Source organism: Tauraco erythrolophus, chromosome 6 (genome assembly GCF_009769465.1).
Source record: "Tauraco erythrolophus isolate bTauEry1 chromosome 6, bTauEry1.pri, whole genome shotgun sequence".
In the NCBI taxonomy this organism is placed as follows: Eukaryota; Metazoa; Chordata; class Aves; order Musophagiformes; family Musophagidae; genus Tauraco; species Tauraco erythrolophus.
In genome coordinates, this window is record NC_141470.1 from 60,102,849 (window position 1) to 60,128,381 (window position 25,533).

General features: G+C 41.7%; 1 protein-coding gene across 2 annotated transcripts in view; it reads left to right on the plus strand.

Annotated features, from left to right (window-relative positions):
- The first annotated feature begins 5,324 nt into the window (after positions 1-5,324).
- The window catches only part of WDR25 (WD repeat domain 25), a 65,705-nt gene continuing 45,496 nt past the window's right edge, over positions 5,325-25,533 (plus strand). Inside the window, exons 1-2 of one of the 2 annotated variants that reach the window (XM_086613362.1) lie at positions 5,325-5,353; positions 6,003-6,778. In XM_086613362.1, the coding sequence (XP_086469488.1) occupies positions 6,062-6,778 (717 nt within the window). In that variant the 5' untranslated portion in view covers positions 5,325-5,353; positions 6,003-6,061. Of the gene's footprint in view, positions 5,354-5,911; positions 6,779-25,533 lie in introns of those variants that run through there. The other variant, XM_086613361.1, reaches the window with a different exon arrangement.

Genomic DNA, 25,533 nt, shown 5'->3' on the forward strand with positions numbered 1-25,533 from the left:
AGGGTTCGGTGTTGGGGCTGGTGCTGTTTAACATCTTTGTTGAAGACATCGACAGTGGGATTGACTGCACCCTCAGCAAGTTTGCTGTCGACACCAAGCTGTGTGGAGTGGTTGACATGCTGGAGGGAAGGGATGCCATCCAGAGGGACCTTGACAGGCTGGAGAGATGGGCCTGTGAGAACCTCATGAAGTTCAACAAGGCCAAGTGCAAGGTCCTGCATGTGGGTCAGGGCAATCCCAAGCACAAGTACAGGCTGGGCGGAGCATGCATTGAGAGCAGCCCTGAGGAAAAGGACTTGGGAGTGCTGGTGGATGAGAAGCTCAACATGAGCCGGCAATGTGCGCTGGCAGCCCAGAAAGCCAACTGTATCCTGGGCTGCATCCAAAGAAGCGTGGCCAGCGGGTCGAGGGAGGTGATTCTGCCCCTCTACTCTGCTCTCGCGAGACCCCACCTGGAATACTGCGTTCAGCTCTGGAGTCCCCAACACAAGAAGGACATGGAGCTGAAGAACAAGCCCAGAGGAGGGCCACGAAGATGATCCAAGGGCCGGAACACCTCTGCTATAAAGACAGACTGAGAGTTGGGGTTGCTCAGCCTGAAGGAGAGAAGGCTCTGGGGTGATCATCTAGCAGCCTTCCAGTACCTAAAGGGGGCCTACAGGAAAGCTGGAGAGGGACTTTTTACGAGGGCATGTAGTTATAAGACAAGGGGTAATGGATTTAAACTGAAAGAGGGCAGATTTAGATTAGATATAAGGAAGACATTTCTTACAATGAGGGTGGTGAAACACTGGAACAGGTTTCCTAAAGTTGAGGATGCTCCATCCCTGGAAGTGTTCAAGGCCAGGCTGGATGAGGCTTTGTGCAACCTGGTGTAGTGGAGGGTGTCCCTGCCCATGGCAGGGGGGTTGGAGCTAGATGATCTTTAAGGTCCCTTCCAACCCTAACCATTCTATGATTCTATGATATTACAATTATAAAATGCAAAAGATATCAACTGTTACCTAAAACATATCTCTATCTCAGTATTGTTCTTATTTGCTGGTGGAATTGAAGCCAAGAATTCAATAATATGGAACACAAGTCTTTATCTTTTGAAATTAATAAATGCAATTGTGAACTGTTTAAAATAAATGACTGGATATTCTAGATATTATCAGGTCTTTTTTCTTGCTTTGTTATTAGCATTATGAAAACTAACAGTCCCAGACACATTAGGGACTGTTATGTGAACAGATTTGGAGGACAAAAATGATACATGGGAACTTGAGAAAGGACTACTAGGACATCTAGGATCAGAGCATAAGGTGAACTTAAAAGCCTCAGTTTCACAGCGTGAACTTGAAAGCCAAGAATTGTGTGCCTTTTCTATCTATGCAATGCATGGTAACTTGTAATGGGTACTGCTCTTGTGACTGACTCAGAAAACTAAATCGTCATGAGACAAAGCTCAAAAATAATCCTTGGCGTATGTATCAGAAAACAACCGCATTCTCCTCTCTTTCCAGTTGGATGGCAATCACAGATTTACGAGCATTTTCACTATTTGCTATCTGATTTGCTAAGTTAGAGACCTGAGAATCAAAGAACAGGGTTTCACATTATGTTAAGAAGAGCTCTTTCATGACAAGCATTGCATGAAGGTACATCAAGATCTCCAAAGCCAACACCAACACAAAAGTCCTGAAAAAATGTTCATGAATGAATGAATGAAAGAATGTGGATTTAAAAATAACAGCACTTATGTTCCTGTTTTGTCTCCTGGAAATAAAACAAAAAATGAGAAGTGAAATTAAAGCAGGTAGTATGCACACAGAGGCCAGGTGAAACATGGCTTGAGAAGTTCTCCAACACAGGCTGCATTTTATAGCAGACTTGCCTTCCCCGTCACGGTAACCAACTTATCTATGAAAATACAATAAAAGCATGCAAGATGATTCCCCGAGATGACAACATGACCACTCAACCATGCTCACCTGAAGAAAGTCCAACATGGATCTTTACTACACGACAGCTGCTAAGAGCTAAGCTCCTGTGCAGGAACGGTTGTTACCCAACAATAAAGGGGTTAAAGTTTTGTGTAACAGTTTCATGAAGGGTTCAGTGGCAGTAGGTGATTTACACATACCTAAAGAAACTAACAAGACGTCCATCCTTGAAGCTGCCAGGAGTGATTAAAACAGAGACTCTTTATCAAGAACTGTCTGCCCTTGGAGGGAACATCCCAGAAACTGCAGAAACTTTGTTATCATGTTTTTCTAAACTGTGAACATGCAGTGACTTGGGGGAAAAGGTAATTCTGGCAGGGGGAGATCACGACCACTGACTCACAGACCACCTACCCTAATTACACCCCAGACCCAAAAGAAAGGGGCGGAGGAGGAAAACTGAGCATGCGAAGTAATTTACATGAAAAGCGAGAGAAAATTAACCAATTGTTTCAGAATATGTAAACATGTTATGAATTATGCATGACTGTAGTGTATAACTAATTTTCTGTCCAGAAGCCGGTGTGCACGCTAGGAGGAGAAATCCCCCGTGCACCCAGCGCTGCAATAAAGAATACCTGCTTTCTAAAACTTTAAAACAAGTCTTGGAAAGTTCAGTTTCCTTTTCAGGTATCACGGTTATGCCTGAAATTAACCTGCGAGCTAATGCTTCCAGCCCTGGCGCCCTGCGACACTTCCCTGCCACTCGCCAGCTCTGCCCGCCCTGGGCTGGGCCGCATTTTCCAGAGGCCAGGACTCCCCCGCCTCCACCATTGCCCAGGGAAAAGGGCTTTCTCTCCCGACGCGTTAGCGATGTAGCCACAGAGGCTCCAGACCCGCAAGAAGTGAAGGAAAAAGCCTGAAGAGCATCGACGTCTCGCGAAGGGACGGAGGAAACGCGCCCCGCGGAGACCCGCGCTCCCGGCGGCAGCGGCAGCAGCAGCAGCAGCAATGACTGCCCAGAGATCCCCTCTCCCACCACCGAAGCCTCTCACCGGGGCACGATCCCCCATCCCGACCCTCACCCGCCCGCCGAGACCCTACCCCGGCCAACCCAGCTCACCTCAACTCTCCTCACTACTGCTCTGCCGCTGCCATTGCATCACCCCCCACCCGGTACGGCACTCCCGACTCCCGGCTGGGAAACGCAAACACTCGGAACCATCGCTTCCCCCTGTCCTCCCTCCGCCCACAACCACCAGCCCAGCGAAGCTCTCCCCACCGTCGGCAGCGGTGGGAGAAGGGCTCCAGCGAGCTGCCGCCCGACCCTGCCCTTCCCAACACGCCGTCCCTGCGGGAGGACGGTGGCGCACGGAACCGTTCCTGCACGGAGTTTTGTTTCCACCCGGCGCGCTTTTAAAGCCGGAGCCGCCGCGGGCCGGCCGGTGAGCTCCGGGCTGCGCTGCCGGTGGGGGCTGCGCGGCGCAGGTACCCGTGGGGCGGGGCGGGGGCGGGGGCGGCGCTGGCGGGAGGCTCCGGGAGGGGAAGGCGGCGGCGGCGGCGCCGGGGCGGAGGTGGCGGTGGAGGTGGCCCCGCGAGTGGCCTCGGTGCCCGGGGAGGGGGTGGAGGGTACGCGCGTGTGGGGAGCGGCTGCGGTGCCGGGGGACTGGGGAGGGCGGCGGCCTCGGTGTCAGGGCCCTCCGGAGACCCCTCTCAGCGTTTGTGTGGCACCGTGATTGACGCTGACTGTCACTGGGCGGGCGGGCCGTGTGGTGCGAGTCAAATTCCGTGCTCCTTGGTGTAATGGCCGCAGGTAAATCTGCCGTGTGAAAACGAAAGAAAAGCAAAAGTTCTGTAAGTTTCCCCGTTAGCTTAGTACGCTGTAAATCGCATCGTTAATAAGTTCGTAATCTCGTTACAGTTCCTTTCCAATGAAGTATGTTCCGTTTCCTCCTCCGTTTTTCTTTAGTTACGGCATGAGAAACTTTGAGGTGGTGTTTCTTTAAAAACAGAAGTTGAAGGGGGGAGGTCTTAAGATGACACAGATGCTTTGCTTTTACAAAAGCGGTGAGGCTTCCGGGTGATGTGTGTGGCAGGATGGATTTATGCTGACCAAATGTAATGGGACAGTTTCTTTCCAATATCCCATAGGGAACTTTTTTTAACCTGGGGTGTGCAAGGCACTGTCCTGCACTTACCTCAGAATCTCAGCTTCTTTTTTTTTTTTTTTAATGTGTATTAAAAGACAGTAAAGTAACTTTGAAAGTCTAACCCAGTCCACTTGTGTGTCTTCGTTTATAGCTTTCAGCCAGAGACCAGCTTCTTACTGTGTTTGTTCTTTAAACATGATGCATTTTGACTGGGGTCTGTTTCCAGCACTGCAATACGGATAGTAACTTGATGCAATGAAGTGCAGTCCTTTAAAGTTATTTATTTGATAAGAGGTTTCAGTTTACTGCTAAATGCTTCAATTTACTGTTTTTGAATTGAATTTTTAGTTTTTCTCCTGAAACACTACTTAATTATTTTCTTGACACTGTTCAAGTGAAATGCTGTTTTAATAAACGAAGCTGTATTATTAAAAAAAGAATTTTTCCTTGTTCTTAGTTGCTGTCAGTTATAGCTGTCGTAAGCTTCAGAAAAAGCAAAATGCCCTCTAGAGGGAGATGTTGATGCTTTTGTGTGCTAAAATGTTAAGTCCTTGTTCCAGTTAAATGTCTTGATCACTTATCTTGGAAAGGATCTGTGATGGTGAATGTGTATATCTTAATAGGAACATATCTTCTGGATCTTGGAATTTTCATTACAGGCCATAGCCTGTGATGTAACGCTTCTGTAGATTACATGAAACATGCTTGTTTGAATTCAAAGAGATCTAATTCTGAAGTTAAATGAATAATCTTTACAAGTTCCAGTGTAGTACTCCTGCAGTAGTATTTGTAGGACCTACCTTTGTGTCATCAATTCTGCAAATGCTTTTATAGCTACTGACTTTCCTGCAGCATTCTCTTTTTGATCCAGGTGCTTATGAGGGCAGCTTCTTCACTGACCTAAACCCAGAATTTCTGCAGCTGATCTGAAAGTGTTGTGGGTTAAACCACTTTAGCATGATGAGTGCTAACAGCTGGGCAAGGAAATAAAGCAGAAATAAAATGCCCCATTTAGTCAATCTTGGCAATTGAAGGGTAGCAGTACTTTTTGACTGTAAACAGCAACGGTTGAAAGATTGTATTTGCAGATACATCAATTGTTTGAACCCTGTAGCCCACATGCTCTGTCCAGATTTTTGGAAGAAGCTTAGTGGGATTGTTGTGGTGAGTTATTCAGCATGTTTTCATATGCAGACTCAGCATGAGATTTCTTTCTCACAGTCAGTTTGAAAAAGTATTCCACAGTAAACAAGGCATCCGTGCTCTTATTTTTCTGTAAGTAAATGCAAATAGTGAATTCGTTGTAGCTTCTGGCATAAGCCTGTTCTGTAAAAGTAAAGGCCGTGTGGAACTTGCTCTTGTGGGTATAGTTGCAAAATTTCGTCATATTGCAAGACTATTGAGAGGGTCAAAAGTGCATTTACTTTTTTAGTTGCCAGTTGAACCGCTTCATAAGTCTTTCAAGTCACCTATACTGTTAATAAATATATTTTGTTAGACTGACTCAAAAATAGTGATAGTATTTATATTCCTATAAATGTACATACCAAAACACTGCATAACTAATTGCCCTCTTTCGTGTGTGTGTGTGTAGGGGGGAAGTGCTACTGCAAGTAAGGTTAAAGTGACTTGCAGTACTTATGTCGCAATTCTGTTTTCCTTTTCATGCTCATTTTTGTTGTTTTGTGGTATGTGAATGCATCTCTGCAGTGCATTAAAAATGTATGGAAAGTGCTTGGAGGCAAACGGTGTTGCATAATTGAATGTACAGATGTGTTATAATAGAGGAACAAATTTCATTAATAAACAGGAATAAAAATTATGGATTTTTTTTTTTAAAGAAAAGCACATTTATATCCTGAAGTTACTCAGATTGTAGACTCTATAATAAATTGTGCTCTGAATAATCAATTCTTTTTTGTAGATCGTCATTTTGGAGGATTCCAGTACTGAGATTTCTGGAGTCTGCTGTGTCTAGCCATAATGAGTTTGTCACTGGTTGCTTATGATGATTCAGACTCTGAGGCAGAACCTGAAAAGACTGAAGTCCCCAGTACTTCCAGCAGACAAACAAGCCTTCTGAGTTCTTCTGTGGATCCTGTTCAGTACTTTACACCTGGTAGTTTGGGTACAAAATCTACATATGAAATTCAGCCTACTGAGAACGCTGACAGTTTTGGCACAAGGACTGTTTGTGAAGATCCCTCTGAGCGTTATGCACAGAATAATAACAATGATTTGACATCACCTTATTGTAGGAAAGCATACTCTGGCCATACTGCATTATGTACATCCTACAAAAACTATGAACAGGCATCAAGCTCTTCAACAAACTCTGGAAATGGCATTTCCCAGAAAAGAATACATAAAGACAGTACTACTGCCATAAAAGGAATTAGACCATATATCCCTAAAAGATTGCGTAAAGAAAATTCCAGTATGCCTGAAAAAAAAGAATCAGATCAGAGAGAGAGCTCTGATTGCTCTCCTGATATGCCTAGCTTAACTTCACAAACTTCGAGAAAGATCTCTGAATTAATTAAGCCATATTTGGGATCAAAATATAAGTTAACTGAAGTCCCCAAAAACTTAATATTTTACATGCCTCAACACAGCGGCCCTGTCAATGAAATCCAGTGGTGTCCTGTACGAGAACAAAGTCACATGCTTCTCTCAGCTTCTATGGACAAAACAGTCAAGGTAATGTAAAACAAGATGCTTTGTGGACCAATCATCAAACTTAATAATACCGTATTAAATAATGATCTTCTGGGAATAACATCCTTGTTTGTGCGTGCTAAAGAGTTCCAATGTATTCAGAATTTGAGGAGATGATTTGAAGTACAAGACCCTATTATGAACTTTCAGCCTAATCCTTCACTATACCTACAGTCAGTTCCAATATTTTGGATTTTTTTTTTTTTGTATTAGACGTGTTAGTGTTTTAGATCTTAAGAAGTTAGACCTCTACTAGGTCATTGTGCTGGTTCTGTCTGGGGTGGAGTTAATTTTCTTCATAGTAGCCAGTATGGGCTGTGTTTTGGATTTATGCTGGAAACAGTGTTGATAACACAGGGATGTTTTCCTTATTGCTGAGCAGTGCTTACACAGAGTCAAGGCTTTTTCTGCTTCTCACCCCACCAGAGAGTAGGCTGGGGGTGCACAAGGAGTTGGGAGGGGACACAGCTGGGACAGCTGACCCCAACTGACCAAAGGGATATTCCATACCATATGACATCATGCTCGGCATATAAAGCTGGGGGAAGAAGGAAAGGGGGGGAACATTTGGAATGGTGGTGTTTATCTTCCCAAGTAACTGTTAAATGTGTGATGGAGCCCTGCTTTCCTGGAGATGGCTGAACACCTGCCTGCTGATGGGATGTCATGAATGAATTCCTTGCTTTGCTTTGCTTTGCTTGTGCGCGCGGCTTCTGCTTTCCCTATTAAACTGTCTTTATCCCAACCCATGAATTTTCTCACTTTTACTCTTCTGATACTCTCCCCCATCCCACCAGTGGTGCTTAGTTGCCAGATGGGGGTTAAACCATGACAGTAATTTCTCATAATCTGTACTAACGTTAGGTTTTCATTATTTCCTACTTTAATGTCACAATGGCTGTAAGCACTATGGTCTGGATACCAATTCTGCCTTAAGTCATTAAACAACTAGCTGCCAACACTGAGGAACGTTTTGAGGAACGTTACCTTTCTGGTGGCCTTAAGTGACCACTGCTGGAGGAGATATGTCAGGTCAGATGGATTTTTCATCTGAACTTATGTGGCAGGTCTTGCATCCCAGAAAGGTGTCCTGATCTAATCCTGAGGGATTAATTGTTCAATACTTAGTGTGTTTTCCTCCTAGCTTTAGTGAATTTAGCTTCAGGTCTTTGTTAGTTTAGTCAGTTCAATGAACCTTACTTTTGTTTTAACAGTGGGTAATAAAAATATTTTATCTGTGTGCTTTCCCAGATACAGGGCTAATGCCACCTTTAGGTTCAGTAACAGTCTTCTGAAGTGGGTTTACACAGAAACATAGTTTTCATAAGGGTGCACAGAAAGTGTCCTTTTTGGTGGAAGGCGTGCTTTATTGTTTCTAACATGTATTTACCATAGCAGGTACAGTTATTTTAAAACTTGGTTCTAAAATTTAGGGCTTTAAGTAAATCTTACCAAGTAAAGAGGCAAGAACACCCTTAGTATCAGCATACCCCTATAACCAAAGAAGAGGAGGGAATTTTAAAACCGAATTTAAATTCTTATTTAATGTAGCACAAAATATTCTTAAATTCTCTCATTAAAATTGAGATTTTTTTTTTTTACTCTTTTGCTGTTTAATTTGTAGTGGAGAATTGAGTTTCATTTAGTTTAGCTTTTGTATGATTTTTCTTACCTTAGAATTTTTCTTCCTTTCTTCTTTCCGCAGTTTTGCCATGGGGCCTTGTGAAATATGTGCTGACTCTGTATCTTTGAAGCAATGATGTTCTTGAGTGTTGGACGGAGTTTTGTGTGTGGTGTTTTTTTTTTTCTTTTTCTCTTTCTCTTGAAATCTGTTAAAAGTACTGATGCTCACAGAAGAGAAAACCCCAGAACTATAGCATGAATAAAATTTATTCCTCTCAATTGCTTATCTTTTATTCTCTTAACCTATAACAACTTCACTGCTTCTGTAGTCAGCATAACCTATCACACCATCAAAGACTGAATACTTTGAACTGTAATTCCTCCTTTATCTTCTTTCCCAAGCTTTTTTTTACATCTTTGTCTAAACGGAGGAAAAAAGTACCTTTGTTTTTCTTTGCAAGTGTTCTTTAATATATTGAATAAGTTAAATCTTGCCTGCAACTTGAAGGATAGACTTAGAAGAAAAAGACTAAGATAAGGAAAAAGTGCTGATGGATCTTTTTGGTAAGCAGCAATTTAAATTTGGATTGTACAAAACTATGTGCACTTTTGACTTCAATATATCTGAATTTGACTTTTTTTGTCTTAAACTGTCACACCATATGCTTAATGTTTGTTTTACTATCCCAGAGCCTCATTTTACTGATGAATGAAATTATGAATGTGTTAAGTTTGGTAAAACAATCAAAATCAAAGTTGTTATTGCAATGTAAAATTATTAAAAAATGGAAATAGTAGCCTCTGGGTTTTGTCTTCTAAGCAGAAAGAAAGATTACTTTATTTTTGTAAAGTAGTGTTACCACCTCTGATTGGAAGCAATCTTTAACAGTAAAGCTGTTTTTTGAAGAAATCTAATTGCTTTAGGTGCCCAAAACCATGGAAATTCAATATAAGTAGAATACGTTCATGCTGGCAACACTTCAGGGCATGTGAGTTTAAAACATTTAATAAAATAATAATGTCACTGTTACAATGTATATTAAAACATACTTCTATATTTTGGAAGGTAGCCTGTAGAGAAATACCTATGAATGCTTCTTACAGTTATTTCTTGATGAAATCGAAGACTGTAATGGTGTGAGCAGTAGCATCTTTGAAGTTTGCAATTTTACACAAGGACCTTCCAGGCCAGTAGAGGGCACAATTAGATTAAGTATTGACTTGATGTCATGAAACTAATTTCACTATCTTTCTAGGGTCACAAGCCCCTAAACCTCTAATGTCTATGACAGCAGGAGTTTATTTTCTGGGGATTTTTACCTGTCTACCATTGCCTGAAGTTCTCCATTTTGAGGTATAGGCATAAAACAACGGGTTGAAAATGCAGATATACTATTTCTTTTTTTCTCTGATCCTGTGTCTTCCCACAACTTACCTTTTCTGTTGTTTTCTTCCAAAAACACCTGCCTCGAATTGCTCGTGTAAATCCAGGCAGTGGAAGCGCATCTTCTTTCCCTGTAATGGGAATACACAGAGACTCAGGATGTTTGCACTGTTTACTTTCAACAGCTGATTCGGATAAAACTCAAAGCAAAGTTAGAAGCCTAAAATCCTTGTATGATCAGAGAGAGTAGGCAATCCAGAGCCTTAGAACTCTGTGCTTTCAGTTAGTCATGTGAATAGCTGTGAATATTTTTATGTGTAAATATCTTGGATTTAGCCCTTATGTTCAGCTGATGTGTTAAGACATACGTCTTTTGAAGAGTCCAATGTTAGCGGAGATTTCTCAAAATTGAGAGCTCTGTCTAAGCAGATCTGACTGACTGTGGAAGTTTAAGTTATGCTTAAATCAAAAGATCTAAAGTTGTGTGCAGTTTTTTCAGTATTCAGCCAAACAGGTTTGCATTTTATATCTGTTCTTATGTGCTTAAGTATTTTCCTCTTAAATTTTTCGGCACAAACTAAGAATTTCCCTTTCTGGGAAAAGATTTTTTTTTTTTTTCTTTCTTTTGTTATGGAGAAGAAGGAAATACTTGGTTTGGGTATCTTTTTTTAACAATCTTAATTTCTTTATTCTCATCTAAATTACTATGACTAAATCGTCTATATCACGCAGGGTTGCATCTAAAATGTGTATATATAGAACTGTTTATGTGGTTTCTTACGTTTTAAGTGTGTGTGCGTATCCTGTTCGAATCAGGATAAAAGAACAGTCTTCCATTTATGTTCTCTCAGATTAACCAACATGCACTTTACCATCTTCTCTGTGACTCAGTGAATGTTGTACTAAAATGTTTGCTATAGGTGAGTTGATGTTTTCAGTTTGTGTTAACTGAAGAAAAGCCTATTGTCAGGAAAGATCATCTGAAGCAGCTTGTATACATATCTTACATATTTAAGAAGGAATGCACTGTTTTAGAAGATTTTATATTTTTCATGGAAACAATTTGCTCTTAACTTTTTGTGTATGGCTGCGTTTAAAAAAAAAAAAAACCTCCAAACAGTTAACTGATTTTTTTTCAACTGTACCACTTGATAAAAATCAGTGATCTTAGGGGTGTAATTCCCTGGAGTAAGACTTCTACCAGCAGATGGGGCTCCTCAGCATCTTAGAAAGGGACAGTAACTAAACTGAGCCTCTGAAGACTGGGAGGCTTTAGCGTTTGCACCCATGTTGTGCGTTGAAAGACCAAAATTAAAAGTTTATGCGTGTGTTGCAAAACGTATAAGAAAACTTCATAGAGACCTGAAAGTGAGATGGAACTTCATACAGGAAGTGACATGTATTGCAGGTTAGTTACCCACGGTTCTTCAAATCTGGAGCTTTAATAGAAGAGTGTTTCATGCTAAATTTTAAATCTGTAAGGAATGAAAGGGGAAAAAAAAAAAGCTTGGATGATTTAAAAGACTTTGGCAAGTCTCTTACCTTCTATTTTTTTTTTTTTAGAATTTACTGATAGTACTTCCAGCCTAGGTAGCTGGAGAAGGGGACAGGAAACCTGATTCAAGTTAGGGAAAGTACTGTCGGGAGCTCTTACTGTGGCAATGCTGTGGCAATCAGACATGATTGTCTGAACTGATTAAATTTGTTTTCCTTGCATAACACTTCTTCTCTACCTTCTGTTTAAAAAGCTACTGTAAATGAAATTTAGGCTACTACTGCCATTTTCAGTTTTGCCTACTTAAACACTGAAATAGTGTTTGTGATTTTAGTCTCTCGTCTATATTTTTTGCATAAATTTTGAGACTTGGCACTGTTATTAAAGGTGCCTAGTTTCCATAGTGGACATATTCAACACTTTCTGAACATCAAGCCTTGTTTAGGTATTTCTGGTTTAGAACCCCAAATATAGAATCCAAAACCACAAGTTACCATTGAATACAGCTGTTTGCCTTAGGTAGCGGAGTAGATAGAGTTGTCTCTTGAAAGACATTTTTACCAATTGCAGAAACCACTGTACTGCATTCACATCATTAATGTCTTTTATTTGGAAGACTTTGTAATTGCATAGAGCCACAGAGATGTAAATGTTTTCACTAGTTACTGATGCTGGATTTAGCTTTTTAACAATTGTTCATAACTTCAAGCCTCCCATACCATTATTCTGTATTTCGTATTTTGTCTTAAAATTAACTCAAGATAGGGGTAGATTTAGATCAGATATAAGGAAGAATTTTTTTTACGTTGAGGGTGATGAGGCACTGGAACAGGTTGCCCAGAGAAGTTGTGGATGTCCCATCCCTGGAATTGTTCAAGGCCAGGTTGGATGAGGCTTTGGGCAACCTTGTGTAGTGGAGGGATTCCCTGCCCATGGCAGGGGGGTTGGATCTAGATGATCTTTGAGGTCCCTTCCAACCCAAACCATTCTATGATTCTATAACATCTTTATATAATAATCTGTAAAATTTTAATTCTGTGTTCTTGCTTTTTTATTTAGAGCATCACAGCAGGTATTCTATTTGTTGCAAAGTATTTCTTCATTTTCAGCACTTTCACCCCTCCATTGATGAACAGGATTACGGAAAGAAAGTACTGTGATTCTTTGGTATGCAAAATGTATATTAATATATCTCTGATGGGATGACTTGTATTGTAACACAGTGCTGGAAGATTTTCTTAAGCATTTTGTTCCCTACTTGCCTAGTTGAACTGTATCTCCATTTAGTTGAACTGTATCTCCATTTTACTTTCCTTGTAGGAAAGTAAAAGTTTTAAAATTAGTTTAATAATGCCATCCTGTGGAACAGATGTATTGCCTACTTCTCATGATTAAAAACAGAAGAACAGCCATACTGGTTCAGAACAAGGCTGTGTCTAGCCCAGTAGTCAGTCTCTAGTAGGGTCCGTGAGTAGAACCTAGAGAAAAAGAACGAGTCAAAGGTTAATGATGCCTTTAAGTTCTTTTCTGGTCTTTGCTTGTTTTCAAGTCAGGGGATTTCTGAGCTCCAAACCAGTTCATCTTTGTAACTTGCTACCTCTTTTCCAGTCTTACGAGACTCTCTTGTGATCATCAGATCTAGAGTGGTATATTAATCATATTGGTCAAATTTAACATACAGATTTTGCTTCCTAGAGCATATCAAGCACTACAAGAAAAAACATTTTTATTCATATTTAGAAACTTTTTATTCTTTTGTGATTGTGTGTTCATCAGGAGAAAGATAGCATAGTAGTATATTCCAGGAATTTGTTATTCTTGATCCTGTTGCATTGGACTGAAAGCGATGGAATGTGATAGCCTGCATTCATCCATATAATATGTAGCACTGATGGTAGCAATACAGGTTTCCTAGATACTGCTGTTACAGTGCCTCAGAGTAACAAACTCTAATGTTTTGTTTTCAGCCATTCTGCACACAATTCACTTGAAACAGGCAGTGTTTCTTGTTGATATGTCATATGCATGTCTGTTTATGAAGGAATAAATTTAAACTGCCAGCATATTTTCTATAAACTCATATGTAGCTGTCAGATGACTATAGCCCTGTCACTGCTAGGCTGGATTCAAACTGTTCACTGAACAGTATTAGATATCATGCTGCTAGTACCCCAAGTATTGCAATTCTTAGATTCACTTTAAAAATCTAGTTGTGGCAATGCTCCTTTAACTGTAGCTGATGCATAAGATGGGAATTTGAGGAGTCATTCTATTTAATTTCACTTTAATTGAATTGTTTTAAAAAAAGATCTCTCCGATGTTGGTACACTTTAAAAAATGTTTTTAAAAATAACAAGAAGTTCCACCCATTATCTTGGAAGTGGCAAGGAAACACTCATTCTGGAGATTGTGTGCTGCTTACCTAAATGCATGAAAAAAACCATTGTCGCTTTCTTGTTGAAGAGGCTGCTAAATAGGCTACTCTGAAATACTGAAGCTGACTTTTTTTTTATGATGCCTTGTTCTGACCTTCATCACTTGTGTATTTAGAAATATGTGTATTTTTTCCAAGGACTTTAAGCTTACTGATTATTAAGATGGAAATACACTTATTAGTTGATAGATATGTGCATAGTAATACCAGTTTTCTGAGTGCTGAAAGGGTTTCTTTGTATACCTTGATCTTTTTCTAACAAAATTATTTCATACGTTTCAGTAAGAAGTGTTCTCCATAATGCTTATTTTGTAAGAAAAGGAACATCATGCAGGAAGGAATGTGCTTGACCATCAATAGAAGCTTCTGATGGTGCTTATGCTTAGGTGATAATACAGGTCAGGATGTAATAGCCAGCTCTCGCACAATTGTTCTGCAAAAGACATTAAAGCAAGTCAGCAAAGAGCAGTTCATGAAGGTGGTGGATTTTGGTCACTTCATCCCAAAAGTACGTGTGGGTAAGGGTTATTCCACGTTTGGTATGTTAATAATACCTAGATATGTTTAGAGATCACCGTTACGTAGAGATGTATTTTTTTAATTATTTACTTGTTTCTAGCAATGCTGTTGTCAAGGAAACAGAAATCTTTTTAATGCCTTTGTTCGCTTTCTCAGAATCCACAGCTGGAGATGACTTCTGTAGTTTTTATTATGTTCTTAGTAGTTGACACACTCTTGTGCTTCAAAGGGTTTTTTCAAAGCAGTATTTTTCTTTGAGTATAAATAGCACCATCCTGATATCTACGCTGTTTGATAGGTGATTGTTTTCTTTCCTTCTTCACTAACAAGAGGTAAATTCAGTGCTGCTTTGGATTAGAATTTATCTTAACATTGCTATGAAAAATGACATTAAAAAGAAAGGGGGGCAAAAATCATAGAATCATAGAATGGTTAGGGTGGGAAGGGACCTCAAAGATCATCTAGATCCAACCCCCCTGCCATGGGCAGGGAATCCCTCCACTACACAAGGTTGCCCAAAGCCTCATCCAACCTGGCCTTGAACAATTCCAGGGATGGGGCATCTACAACTTCTCTGGGCAACGTGTTCCAGTGCCTCACCACCCTCTGAGTGAAAAAATTCTTCCTTATATCTAGTCTAAATCTACCCTTTTTCGATTTAAAGCCATTGCCTCTTGTCCTATCACTACATGCCCTTGTCAAAAGTCCCTCTCCAGCTTTCCTGTAGGCCCCCTTTAAGTACTGGAAAACTGCAATAAGATCACCCCGGCACCTTCTCTTCTCCAGGCTGAACAATCCCAACTCTCTCAGCCTGTCTTCATAGCAGAGGTGTTCCAGCCCTCGGATCATCTTTGTGGCCCTCCTCTGTACCCGCTCCAGCAGCTCCATGTCCTTCTTCTGTTGATGTTGTGGGTTAGGCTGATCCGGCAACTAAACCCCACGCAGCTCTCCCACTCCAGTAAAATGGAGAGGAGAAAAATGTAATAAAAGAGCTGAGGGTTGAGACAGGAACAGAGGAGCACCCACCAACCACGGTCCCGGGCGAAAGAGGCTGTTTTCTTAAAGCAAAACTATTAACAGCTACCTACAAAGAGAAAAGCACAGAAAAACGGTTACTTGAGAGGACAACAAGAAAACAAGGCCAGATCTTAAAAACAACACCACTCCCCCCCTTTGCCTTTTCTTCCTGGCTCTACCTCCTCCCCCCAGCGGCACAGGGAGCAGGGAATGGGGGAGTGCAGGTCAGTTCATTCCAAGTTGTTACTGCCACTTCTCTTAAAGTAGAAGGAGTCCTTACACCATTGTCCCTTGCTCCAGTGGATCCCCTACTCACGGGGAAAGCGTGAGGCCCTACCCGCAGGAGGGGTTGCCCCAAGTGCGGGCTTTACCAGTCTCGGACTCTTAGGGAGTCGTAGCCACTCACTCTGACGTGGGTCATCACACAGACTTTAAATGCGCTCCGGTGTTGGGTCGCCATATCGACCTTAAATGCGTCTCCGTACAGACTTAGATGCGTAAATGCGCCTCGACCTGTGCCCATGATTCACAACAGTCTCAGGCTCAGGCATCTCCTTTAACAAAGCACTTCCCCATCGGCGGGGGTCATCCCACAGACTCTAGATGCGTACCGTACTCGGGCTCTGGCATCTCTTCTCGACGTGGATCCTTCACGGGCTGCAGGTGGGTCTCTGCTTGCTCCACCAAGGACTGGTTGCAAGGGGCCTCTTGCAAGGGGGACTCAGCTGTGGCACACGTTGTTCCGTTCTATCTTCACTGACCTCTTATCTGTGTGGCCGTTTGTCTCAGATCTCAGTCTTTTCTGGGTGAACTCGGCCCAGTGGGCACCCCGGGAGCGGAGCTCTCCCCGAGTTCCCCAAGTGGCTCAGTCGGGACCATTCCCAGCGGATGGCCCTGGCCCGGCATGGACCGCCGCCCGGCTGGGCACCAGGGACCGGGGGTTGTGCTGCCCTCCCTTCTCTTCGCTCCTGGGCAAAGGCACACCTTTCCGGTTCCTTTGTCCCGACGTAAATAGGGCAATGCGCAGAGGCGCCGATTGGCTCAAGCCCCGAGGGGGACGGGAGTCCGGTGTGATGGGCAGCTTCTGCCACCCGGACCTCCCCCCCCACTTCAAACCATGACAGTTGGGGACTCCAGAGTTGAACGCAGTATTCCAGGTGGAGTCTCACAAGAGCAGAGTAGAGGGGCAGAATCACTTCCCTCGACCTGCTGGCCACGCTTCTTTTGATGCAGCCCAGGATACAGTTGGCTTTCTGGGCTGCCAGCGCACATTGCCGGCTCATGTTGAGCTTCTCATCCACCAGCACTCCCAAGTCCTTTTCCTCCGGGCTGCTCTCAATGCATTCTCCGCCCAGCCTGTACTTGTGCTTGGGATTGCCCCAACCCACTTGCAGGACCTTGCACTTGGCTTTGTTGAAATTCATGAGGTTCTCACAGGCCCATCTCTCCAGCCTGTCAAGGTCCCTCTGGATGGCATCCCTTCCCTCCAGCACGTCCACAACACCACACAGCTTGGTGTCAACAGCAAACTTGCTGAGGGTGCAGTCAATCCCACTGTCGATGTCTTCAACAAAGATGTTAAATAGCACTGGCCCCAGTACTGACCCCTGGGGAACACCACTCGTCACTGGCCTCCATGTGGACATTGAACCATTGACCACAACTCTTTGAGCGCAACCATCCAGCCAATTCCTTATCCACCGAGTGGTCCACCCATCAAAACCATGTCTTTCCAGTTTAGAGACAAGGATGTCATGTGGGACAGTATCAAATGCTTTGGATAAGTCCAGGTAGATGACATCAGTTGCTCTTCCCCTATCCATCAATGCTGTAACCTCATCATAGAAGGCCACCAAATTAGTCAAGTGGGATTTGCCCTTAGTGAAGCCATGCTGGCTGTCACCAATCACCTGTGTGCCTTAGCATAGTCAGTGAACCTCTCAGCTTCTGGGTTAGGTTTTCAGTTCTGTGAGGACATTAGTTTTAATTTGCACTTGGAAATGTCTCCTGAACTAGGATCTCCTTAAAGAATGCTAGTGTAGTACCTCAAGTGGTCTTGCAAAACTTTTTTGACTGCTTTATGGCCATGTTGGAGGAGGTGGCTATGGGGCAGATGAGCCGGAGAATGATGGATGTTTCGTGGCACAGCTAATAGGCCTGTGATTCCCCCCCAAATTGGGAATTATTTAAAGAAAAATTCAGAAAATAAAGTTTTTCCAAGAGCAGTAGAGTTAATGGAGCCTGGCTGTATCTCGAGGCTGGCTGTAGATCCTCTTCAGTTTGTCTCTCCTTTGGGGCTTCTGCAGTGTCTTTCCCTTTTTATTCAGCTACTTAGCTTGATTAAGTTTTGAGGGGAAGAGTACTGAGACCTCTGTGAAATTTGCTTGACCAATAGGTGCAAAGTGGCCACAACTGAGATGCATGGGGGACATGGCTGTTGTGACAGTGTTATTTCACAAACGTACCTTTTCATGGAAATCAAAAAGGATGGAGAATGACATTTGGATATCCTTAACAACGATGTGGAAGAAAGGATTCTATTTCCTCATGTTACCTAAAAAGAGTTTTGGTTACTTGTGTCTTTATTTACATAAAAGTCAAGAATATTAAATGTTTATCTGACTTTTTTCTTAGAAACCCATCTGTCCTGAATGGCTGAGATCTGCACTTTCGTTCTACTGAGAACTCTTCCAGCCGTCTACTAGGTGTCTCTGAAGTAGCCTGTAGCAGAGAAAGAGCAACCTTGTCCTTCCCCCAGCATAATCAGCCTACTAGGAAAGAAAGAGGCAGGGCTAGAGATGTCAATAAAGTACTGTCTCGAATGCACCTTAGCTGATAATATCATAAATGAAGCCCTCCAATTTTGCATAGGACCTTTGTGGGCAGCTGCTGTGCAGTCTAATGTCTGAGATGGGAGAAAGGTATGGTGGTGTTATCCCCCTTCTGGGAGCTTCAGTAAGATTGCTGGTGAAAAAGTCAAGCTTTTGGTGCTTGGAAAAAATTGAGCTAGAGAAGTTTTAAAGTTCTTAAGTGACTGTAATACATTATGGGAGTATCTCAGTTTTTCTTTAACAGTTGAGAAATTCTGAATATTTTTGCTGTTTAAAAATATAAATAACACCAGTCTAACTTTGCTGCTTTTCTAGAAGTCTAGCTTTATAGAGGCATCTCACATACTGCTTTTTTTTTTTATATATATATCTGCTAACAAAGCTACAAGGCATCTTATGGCTTCGATTCCTTACCTCTCTTGGTCTGTCGATGTTGTCAAGGAAACAAATTTTTGAGAAGCTTTGCTCTACTTTTTCAGGTTCTGTAGAGAGATTACTTCTGTAGGATTTATCCAGCATCAGGAGTAGAAATAATTTGCCTGAAGTTTGTATTCTTTCCGTATGTTCATGACCTTGCTTTTTTAAAGCAGATTTTGTTTTTAGCATGTGTGAAATAGCTGCATCTTTAATGTCATAATAGCAGTGAATGTACCAAAGATTGTTGACATTTGATCTTTAGATGAAGCCTGAAAGAACTTTAATGACATTTTGCTATATATTTATGCTATAAAGACAACTTAGTTATAAATTCCCTTTAGATTAAAGAGGAAAGAAATATTTAAAAAACATTTTTTCTTTAGAGAAGTTGCTTCACCACTATGGAACTGATGACTTGTCGTCCTTTATCATACATATCATGTTTCATTGCAGTAATCATCTCTCTTCAAAGAAAAAGCATTCTGTGGCTAGTCTGGAACTGCGTTTGATTTGTCTTCCAGTATGTACGTGCTGGTTGCCCGGCTAGTTAGGGTATTATGACTGAGCTTTACGTTCAATGTGCTTGTGGAGGCCCTTTCTTTATTTTTAAATTTAAATGAAACTGCTGATTTTCTTCTAAGGCATATCTGAAAATGTAGTTATCAAAATTTCCACCTTTCTCAAATGTTTCAGTTGGTTAATGGATTAGAGATAATGGGCATGACAGGTAGTAAAGACTGCACGTGCCAACTATGTGACACCTCGCTTTCTGAAGTCCAATTTTGGAATTCGTCCTGTTCTCTAGTCATCTTCTATTTTTGCAGATTATACTTTTCTCATGAAAAGGAATTTTCTCATTCTTAACATTGTGACTAGCAGCTGGAATTGTATATTGTTATGTACTGAGTAAGGGACACAGCTGGTTCTCTATAGAAAGTATGGCAGTTAGGGATGCAGGTGGTTAGGGATGACTAGTCATTATAAACATGTTAAAGCTTGATGAATACGTTACAGCTAGCACTATGTTAGCAATGCAAAAGAAATGAAAATTAGTTAGGTAGTTCAATCTTACTCTGCTTGCTACTACTGAAATAGTACTAGTTATGAATGTCCTTGTCGCCAGCAAAACACATAGCTGCTTGACATAATTAATAGTTTATTTTCATAATTAAATACCTAGTTCTGCTCATGTTTAAGACTGGGTTATGTCACTGACATCAGTGGGTTTAGGATTGCATCTGTATTTTCCACAGCCTAGGATTTTTCATCCTTCCCCCACCCCCCCCCAGTTACTAGCATTCTCAATAGACTTGGGAATAATAATTTATTTTTTGGTTGAAAGAATGAAGAATTGTAAAGAAAATGTTACTTGTCCAGGCTTACGGATAAATGAATACAAGATTCATTAAAGCTCAGATTTTCAGAAAGCTGCTCTAAATCACTAACTGTACACTGCCCCTTATAGTTAGATACTACTTCAAATCAGTGTAGGCAATAAGGCTGCAATGACTGCTTCTTAAAATAAGACAGACACCTGATTAATGTTGGGAATGGGGCAGAATTTGTCCATCAATTTGGATTAGGTTATTTCTTACAGATAGGATTTTGTCCTTACGTACAGCTGTTTACCATTATTTCTAGAACGGTGGCAGCAGCGTGTTACTCCGTGCCGTGGCACAAGTGCTGCTAATTGTGCACCTGCTTATGCCGTGTCCGCTGCGTTGTGCTACAGAACAGCCACCACACATCTGACGGTGGGGTCGGCAGAGCTTTTCTGTAGCCGTTGTCCCTGCTGTGCTGAGTTCTCCCAGTGGACAATGCGCCAGGATGAGACAGCTTAAATTGCTCCTTTTAATTCATTGTGTTTGTGCTTGTTCGTTTTATTGACTATTAATAGAAGAGATGGTTATCTGATTTTCCGTATGTACATATATCAGTATAAAGCTGTAAAGCACGAGTGGCCTTGGCTGATGAACAATTTTATATTAAAAATATTATAATATTGAAGTGCAGTACAAATAGGTATGGTTTGAATTTTTATAGCCGCTGTTTAGCTGAAGATTAAGGGAAGAAACCTCAGGCATCTTAAAAGAGTTGGTCAGCGTTGGTTTTCTCCCTCGTGTTTTCAGAAATAAGTCGTAGGTCAATGGCAAATAGATACAGAGTGTTTCAGAAGCTGGGGCGTACAGTTGCTAAGACTGTACTTATGTTCTGTATAGAACAGTGTTTCTTACTCTAGTAGTGGATGTTCAAAATCTGTGGGATGCAAGTATCTGTGGGATACGTTTTTGAGAAGGAATCTATCCGATCCTTAGTTACCTGTCGTAGTTGAGGACGCTTAACAATTGGCCTCTGAAGTGTTAAACACTTCGATGAGGAACCTCTACATTTAATAGAGCATAAATGTAAGTGACCTGGGGAAGTGATTGATGCTAATGAATATGATACATAGAGGTGAAGGGAAAATCAGATTATTTAATAAATGGCTATAGTAATTTAGCTAATTATCTCCTGGGGAGTTGATACATTTGAAGTTTCCCTCCTTTGCCTGCTGGTAGGATATTGATTGCCTAAGCGTTTTTCAGGCACGAATGCCAACTACTAGTAATCACTACTGTGACTGTGCTTTTAGGTGTTCTGGACACGGTTATATCATTCTTAACACACTACGATTGCACTGTGAAGTTGATAAGAAACTGCCAAATTTATGCCATGTTGTTCTTCTCCCGTATAAGTTCAGCAGTAGAAAATTTAGTGGTTTTAGAGTAATTCTTAATAACTACTTGTCATTATATATTGGTTTCTCTTGAATTACTTGAATACGTGCATCAAACTGCTCTGCTTTAACCATGTCATCCCAAGTATGCCTAATACTGTGTATGAAGTAGATAATCTATCTGAAGTAAATTTCTGTGTATTCTTTTTCTCAACCCAAAATTTTAGTATGTCTAGTGTACAACTGCAGTGGGGATTTAAGCATCTTTGCCATACTTGGCTTCGCCTTCTGCTAAAATAATTCTGTTTCTTCGTTTTGTACAACAAACCATAGCTTAAATCACATACTGATTTATGAGTATGTTTTAACTTCTTTTAATGTCTTCATTTTCCAGGAACTTACCATTTGCGGTACATCCACAAGGTTAGCCATATTGCAATGATTAGTCACTAAACATTTATAGGTTAACTGCAAAATAGGTGAGAATTTTTCCCTTTATTTTCGTATGTGTGGGAAGTAACTTCTCTTCCACTGTCTGTCCAGCTTGAATGTACAATTACTATTTTGTAGGTACAAAAAACCTAGTCACGCTCATAAGTTTTAGCTGGCTGAAAATGCGATCTGTATGAGCATGTTCCTTAGAGCCAATGGTTTATGGAGAATTGTGATTTGCTCCAGGTGTCATTATCCCAGAATCTTTCTGTGCAAAAAAGAACACGCTACATTAAAAGATTATAATGTAAATGTTGCTGTCTTCAGAGTGAAAAATATTTTTTTTTTATAGGTGATTCTCTTTTTGTTTTTCTTTGTTTTTCTTTTTTTCCTTCCCTTGGCAGCTTGCCTTATTATTCAGCATTTGGTAAGCATGCCTCTTTTGCAAATAGTGGGAATTAGCTAAAAAAAGATTGATACAGATGACTAAAATATCAGATGAAGTCTCTGATTATATGAATCTTACTGTTTTGTCTGCTTTGCCTCAACTGTTCTTGTAACTCTTATTTGATATTTTGGCTGAGAGTTTCTGATGTTTCGTTTAGACTGCCTAATACACAAGGTGTTAAATTCTAGGCTCCTTTAGTACAAATCTCTGCAGTAATTAAAAGAATACTTAATTTGGATTTTAAAATGGTTCAAGAAAATAGCATGTGTAATCTACGTGTTGAGTTATGATGTATGTGGTCTAATACCATCATGCTATCTCTGTAGAGCACACAAATTCAGTTGAGAGATGTTTTTAAATATTGCTTTCCTCTTAATTTGCTGTAAATTCAGGGATGAGCATCAGAAACATACACACATTTATTCCCTGAAACATCAAAAGGCGTTATCTTGTCATACTTGCACACAAATAGGAGAACAATACTAGCAACATAGTTTTGATTCTTAATTATTCCTTCTATTCCCTGGTTGTATTGCTCTAAAAAGCAGTACCCCTTGAAGAATGCCCTGCTGCTCTGGGAGGGTTAAAGCCTGCAGCAGCTTTGAGGACATGGACCACAGCAGTTGACCTTCAGTTAATGCCTGTTAGGTGGACCTGGTGTGCTGTAAGGCTCACCTTTTACATTTGGTAAAGTTAGTGTAAGGAAACCTTCCTCTGTCCATTTTATTCTGCTGACCACTTGATATGGGAACAAAAGTAGTTCTCACAAAACTTTTCAGAAGTGACTATTACTGAATTTTGACTGTAAGAAAGCATTGCAACAGTATTTTTGGTGTTCTTACACAGAATAGAGGGAGGGACAAGGAAGATATATACTAAGTTTTACTCCTCCACTGTATTTCTTTTTTTGGATTAACCTGAGTAGGTTGTTGTTTTTTTTTTCTGAAACATGCCGTGAGCACTTGTTGGAAAACTACAGTTGTGATTTGATTGACTAGTTTTGTTGAAGCTCATTTTTATCTGAACTTGTGTCTTTAGTAGGAGTGCAGCAACATGGTCTTGATTCTCGCTGTTCATCTCCAGAGACTTGATAAACGCTTTTTTTCTTGCTTTCTCAGTCCATTTACAGGTTAAGGAAACAGGTGTTAGGCAAGATAGGTAGCACACAGATCTCTTGAGGAAGTTCTTCCCAAAGTTGGAACTGGGAGTCTGAGATGTATGTGCTGCTTGGGGTCACATACTGTCCTTTCACTGATGAGAAGAGGACAAACGCTTTCTTGGAGGAAGACATCCTCCTGAGCAAAGTCTGGCTGGCTTCTGTTATAAACAGGGGACAGACTCGGGGGTTAATGACCTGCAGCATGGAGTGTCTCATGCCTTTCTCTGGTCTCTGGGCAGTTGGTATTGCCAGTCCTCACTATGCACCTTTGAAGCAGAACACTAAATGTGCACTTAGGCAGGTAGACAGCAGCAGGAACTGTCTTTTAGATAAGGTCAGGAGTTTCTTGGAACTGCTCACTTTTTCAGAACATTTGATTTTTCTTTTTTTAGAAAAATTTCACCTTATTTTTCTCTCCAAACATAATTCTTGACAAAACTCATTAAGAGAGACTCTTCAGGTGTAGAATAAAACTGCTAGTGAAACTGGGTGGAGAGATACAGACCAGTAGGGTGTCCTTATAACATACAATTATTCACACTGTTATTTTGACTGATTAAAAATCCTCTGTGTCAAATAATTGGAGAGCAATAGAGTAACAATCTATTCTACCTTAGGATGCTGCCTAAATGTTTCTTCTCCATCCTGGAGCACATTATTCATTAATCTCTTTTCTAGTGGAAAGAGGCTTTCTTTACTCTTAAAAGAATAAAGGATAAAATACCAAGGCATGACTGTTTTGACACCCTGTTCTTAGGGTCAGTTTTTCCCTGTTTTCAGGGTTTATTTCTCCAAGAAGTCTTGATCAAGACCCACATCAGTGGTGATGATCAAAGCCTCCTTCCTTCTCTGAAGACAGCGGTAGTTTTAACTTTTTTCCCAGCAGAATCATGTCAATGCATTTTCTGCTTTTTCACATTTTTGCATTATACATTGTATTTCATCCCTGTAATTTGATTGAATTTTTCTTTTTGTAGCGAATTTGACCTAGTGTCATGGTTTGATGTGGAGGGGGGGTGCTTCTGGTGGCAGGAGAGGGGTTTTGCTCCCTGTGACCTCCCCGGTTTTGGAACCGGGTTAGGCTTAGTTCTGGCCACCAGATCAGACTGCCATCCCCCTCGGGATTGGGCCAATAGGGCGCCTCTGCGAATTGCCCTATTTAAGTCAGGACAAAGGAACCGGAAAAGGTGCTTCGCCCAGGATTGAGCAGAGAAGGGAGGAGGGCACTGCCCCCGCTCCCTGGCTCCCGGCCAGGCAGCTGCCTGCATCGGGCCGGCGCCGCCCACGGAGAATGGCGGCGGCGGAGCCAGCTGGGGAACTCGGGGGCACCCCACTCCCGGGGTGCCCACTGGGCTGAGTTCACCTGGAGAGGACTGAGATCTGAGAGAAACAGCCGCATCGACAGCAGGTCAGTGAGGATGGAGCGAGAGGAGGTGTGCCGGAGCCGAGTTTCCCCTGCGGCTGATGGTGAGATAGCAGGCGGCCCCCCTGCAACCAGGACGGCCTCGGTGGAGCAGAGACCCACTCGCAGCCCGTGGGGAGAAGATGCCTGAGCCTGAGGATGGTCGTGTTGGGGTGCACGACAAGGCAGAGAGGCATCTGGAGTCTGCGTGACGACCCACGCCGGAGCGAGTGGCTACAGCTCCCTAAGTACCCGAGACTGTGGTAAAGCCCACACCGGAGCAATCTGTGGGGAAGGATTGTTTCCAGTGGGCTGGACTCACGCTGGAGAAGTTTGTGGATTTTTCCTCATGGGTAGGGGATCCATTGGAGCAGGGGAAAAGGGTGTAAGGACTCCTTCTCCTTTAAGAAAGAAGCAGCAGTAACAGCACGGAATGAACTGACCTGCACTCCCCCAGTCCCTGCCCCCTGTGCTGCTGGGGGGAGGAGGTAGAGCCGGGAGGAAAAGGAAAGGTGGGGGGGAAGGTGTCGGTTTTAAGATCTGGTTTTGTTTCTTTCTGTCCTCTCGAGTAATCGTTTTTTTTGTTTCCCTTTGTCCTTCTAAGTAATCATTAATAAACTGTTTTGCTTTGAGAAAAGCTCTGCCTGTTTTGCCCAGGACCATGGTTGGTGGGTGCTCCCTCTGTTCTTGTCTCAACCCTCAGTCCCTTTGTTTTTTGTTTTTTTTTCCTCTCCTCTCTACTTTACTGGAGAAGGAGAGACTGTGTGAGTTTTAGTTGCTGGATCAGCCTAAAACCACGACACCTAGCTGTAAACATGATGGAATAAAGTATACAACATAATATGGATAGTATCCTTCGT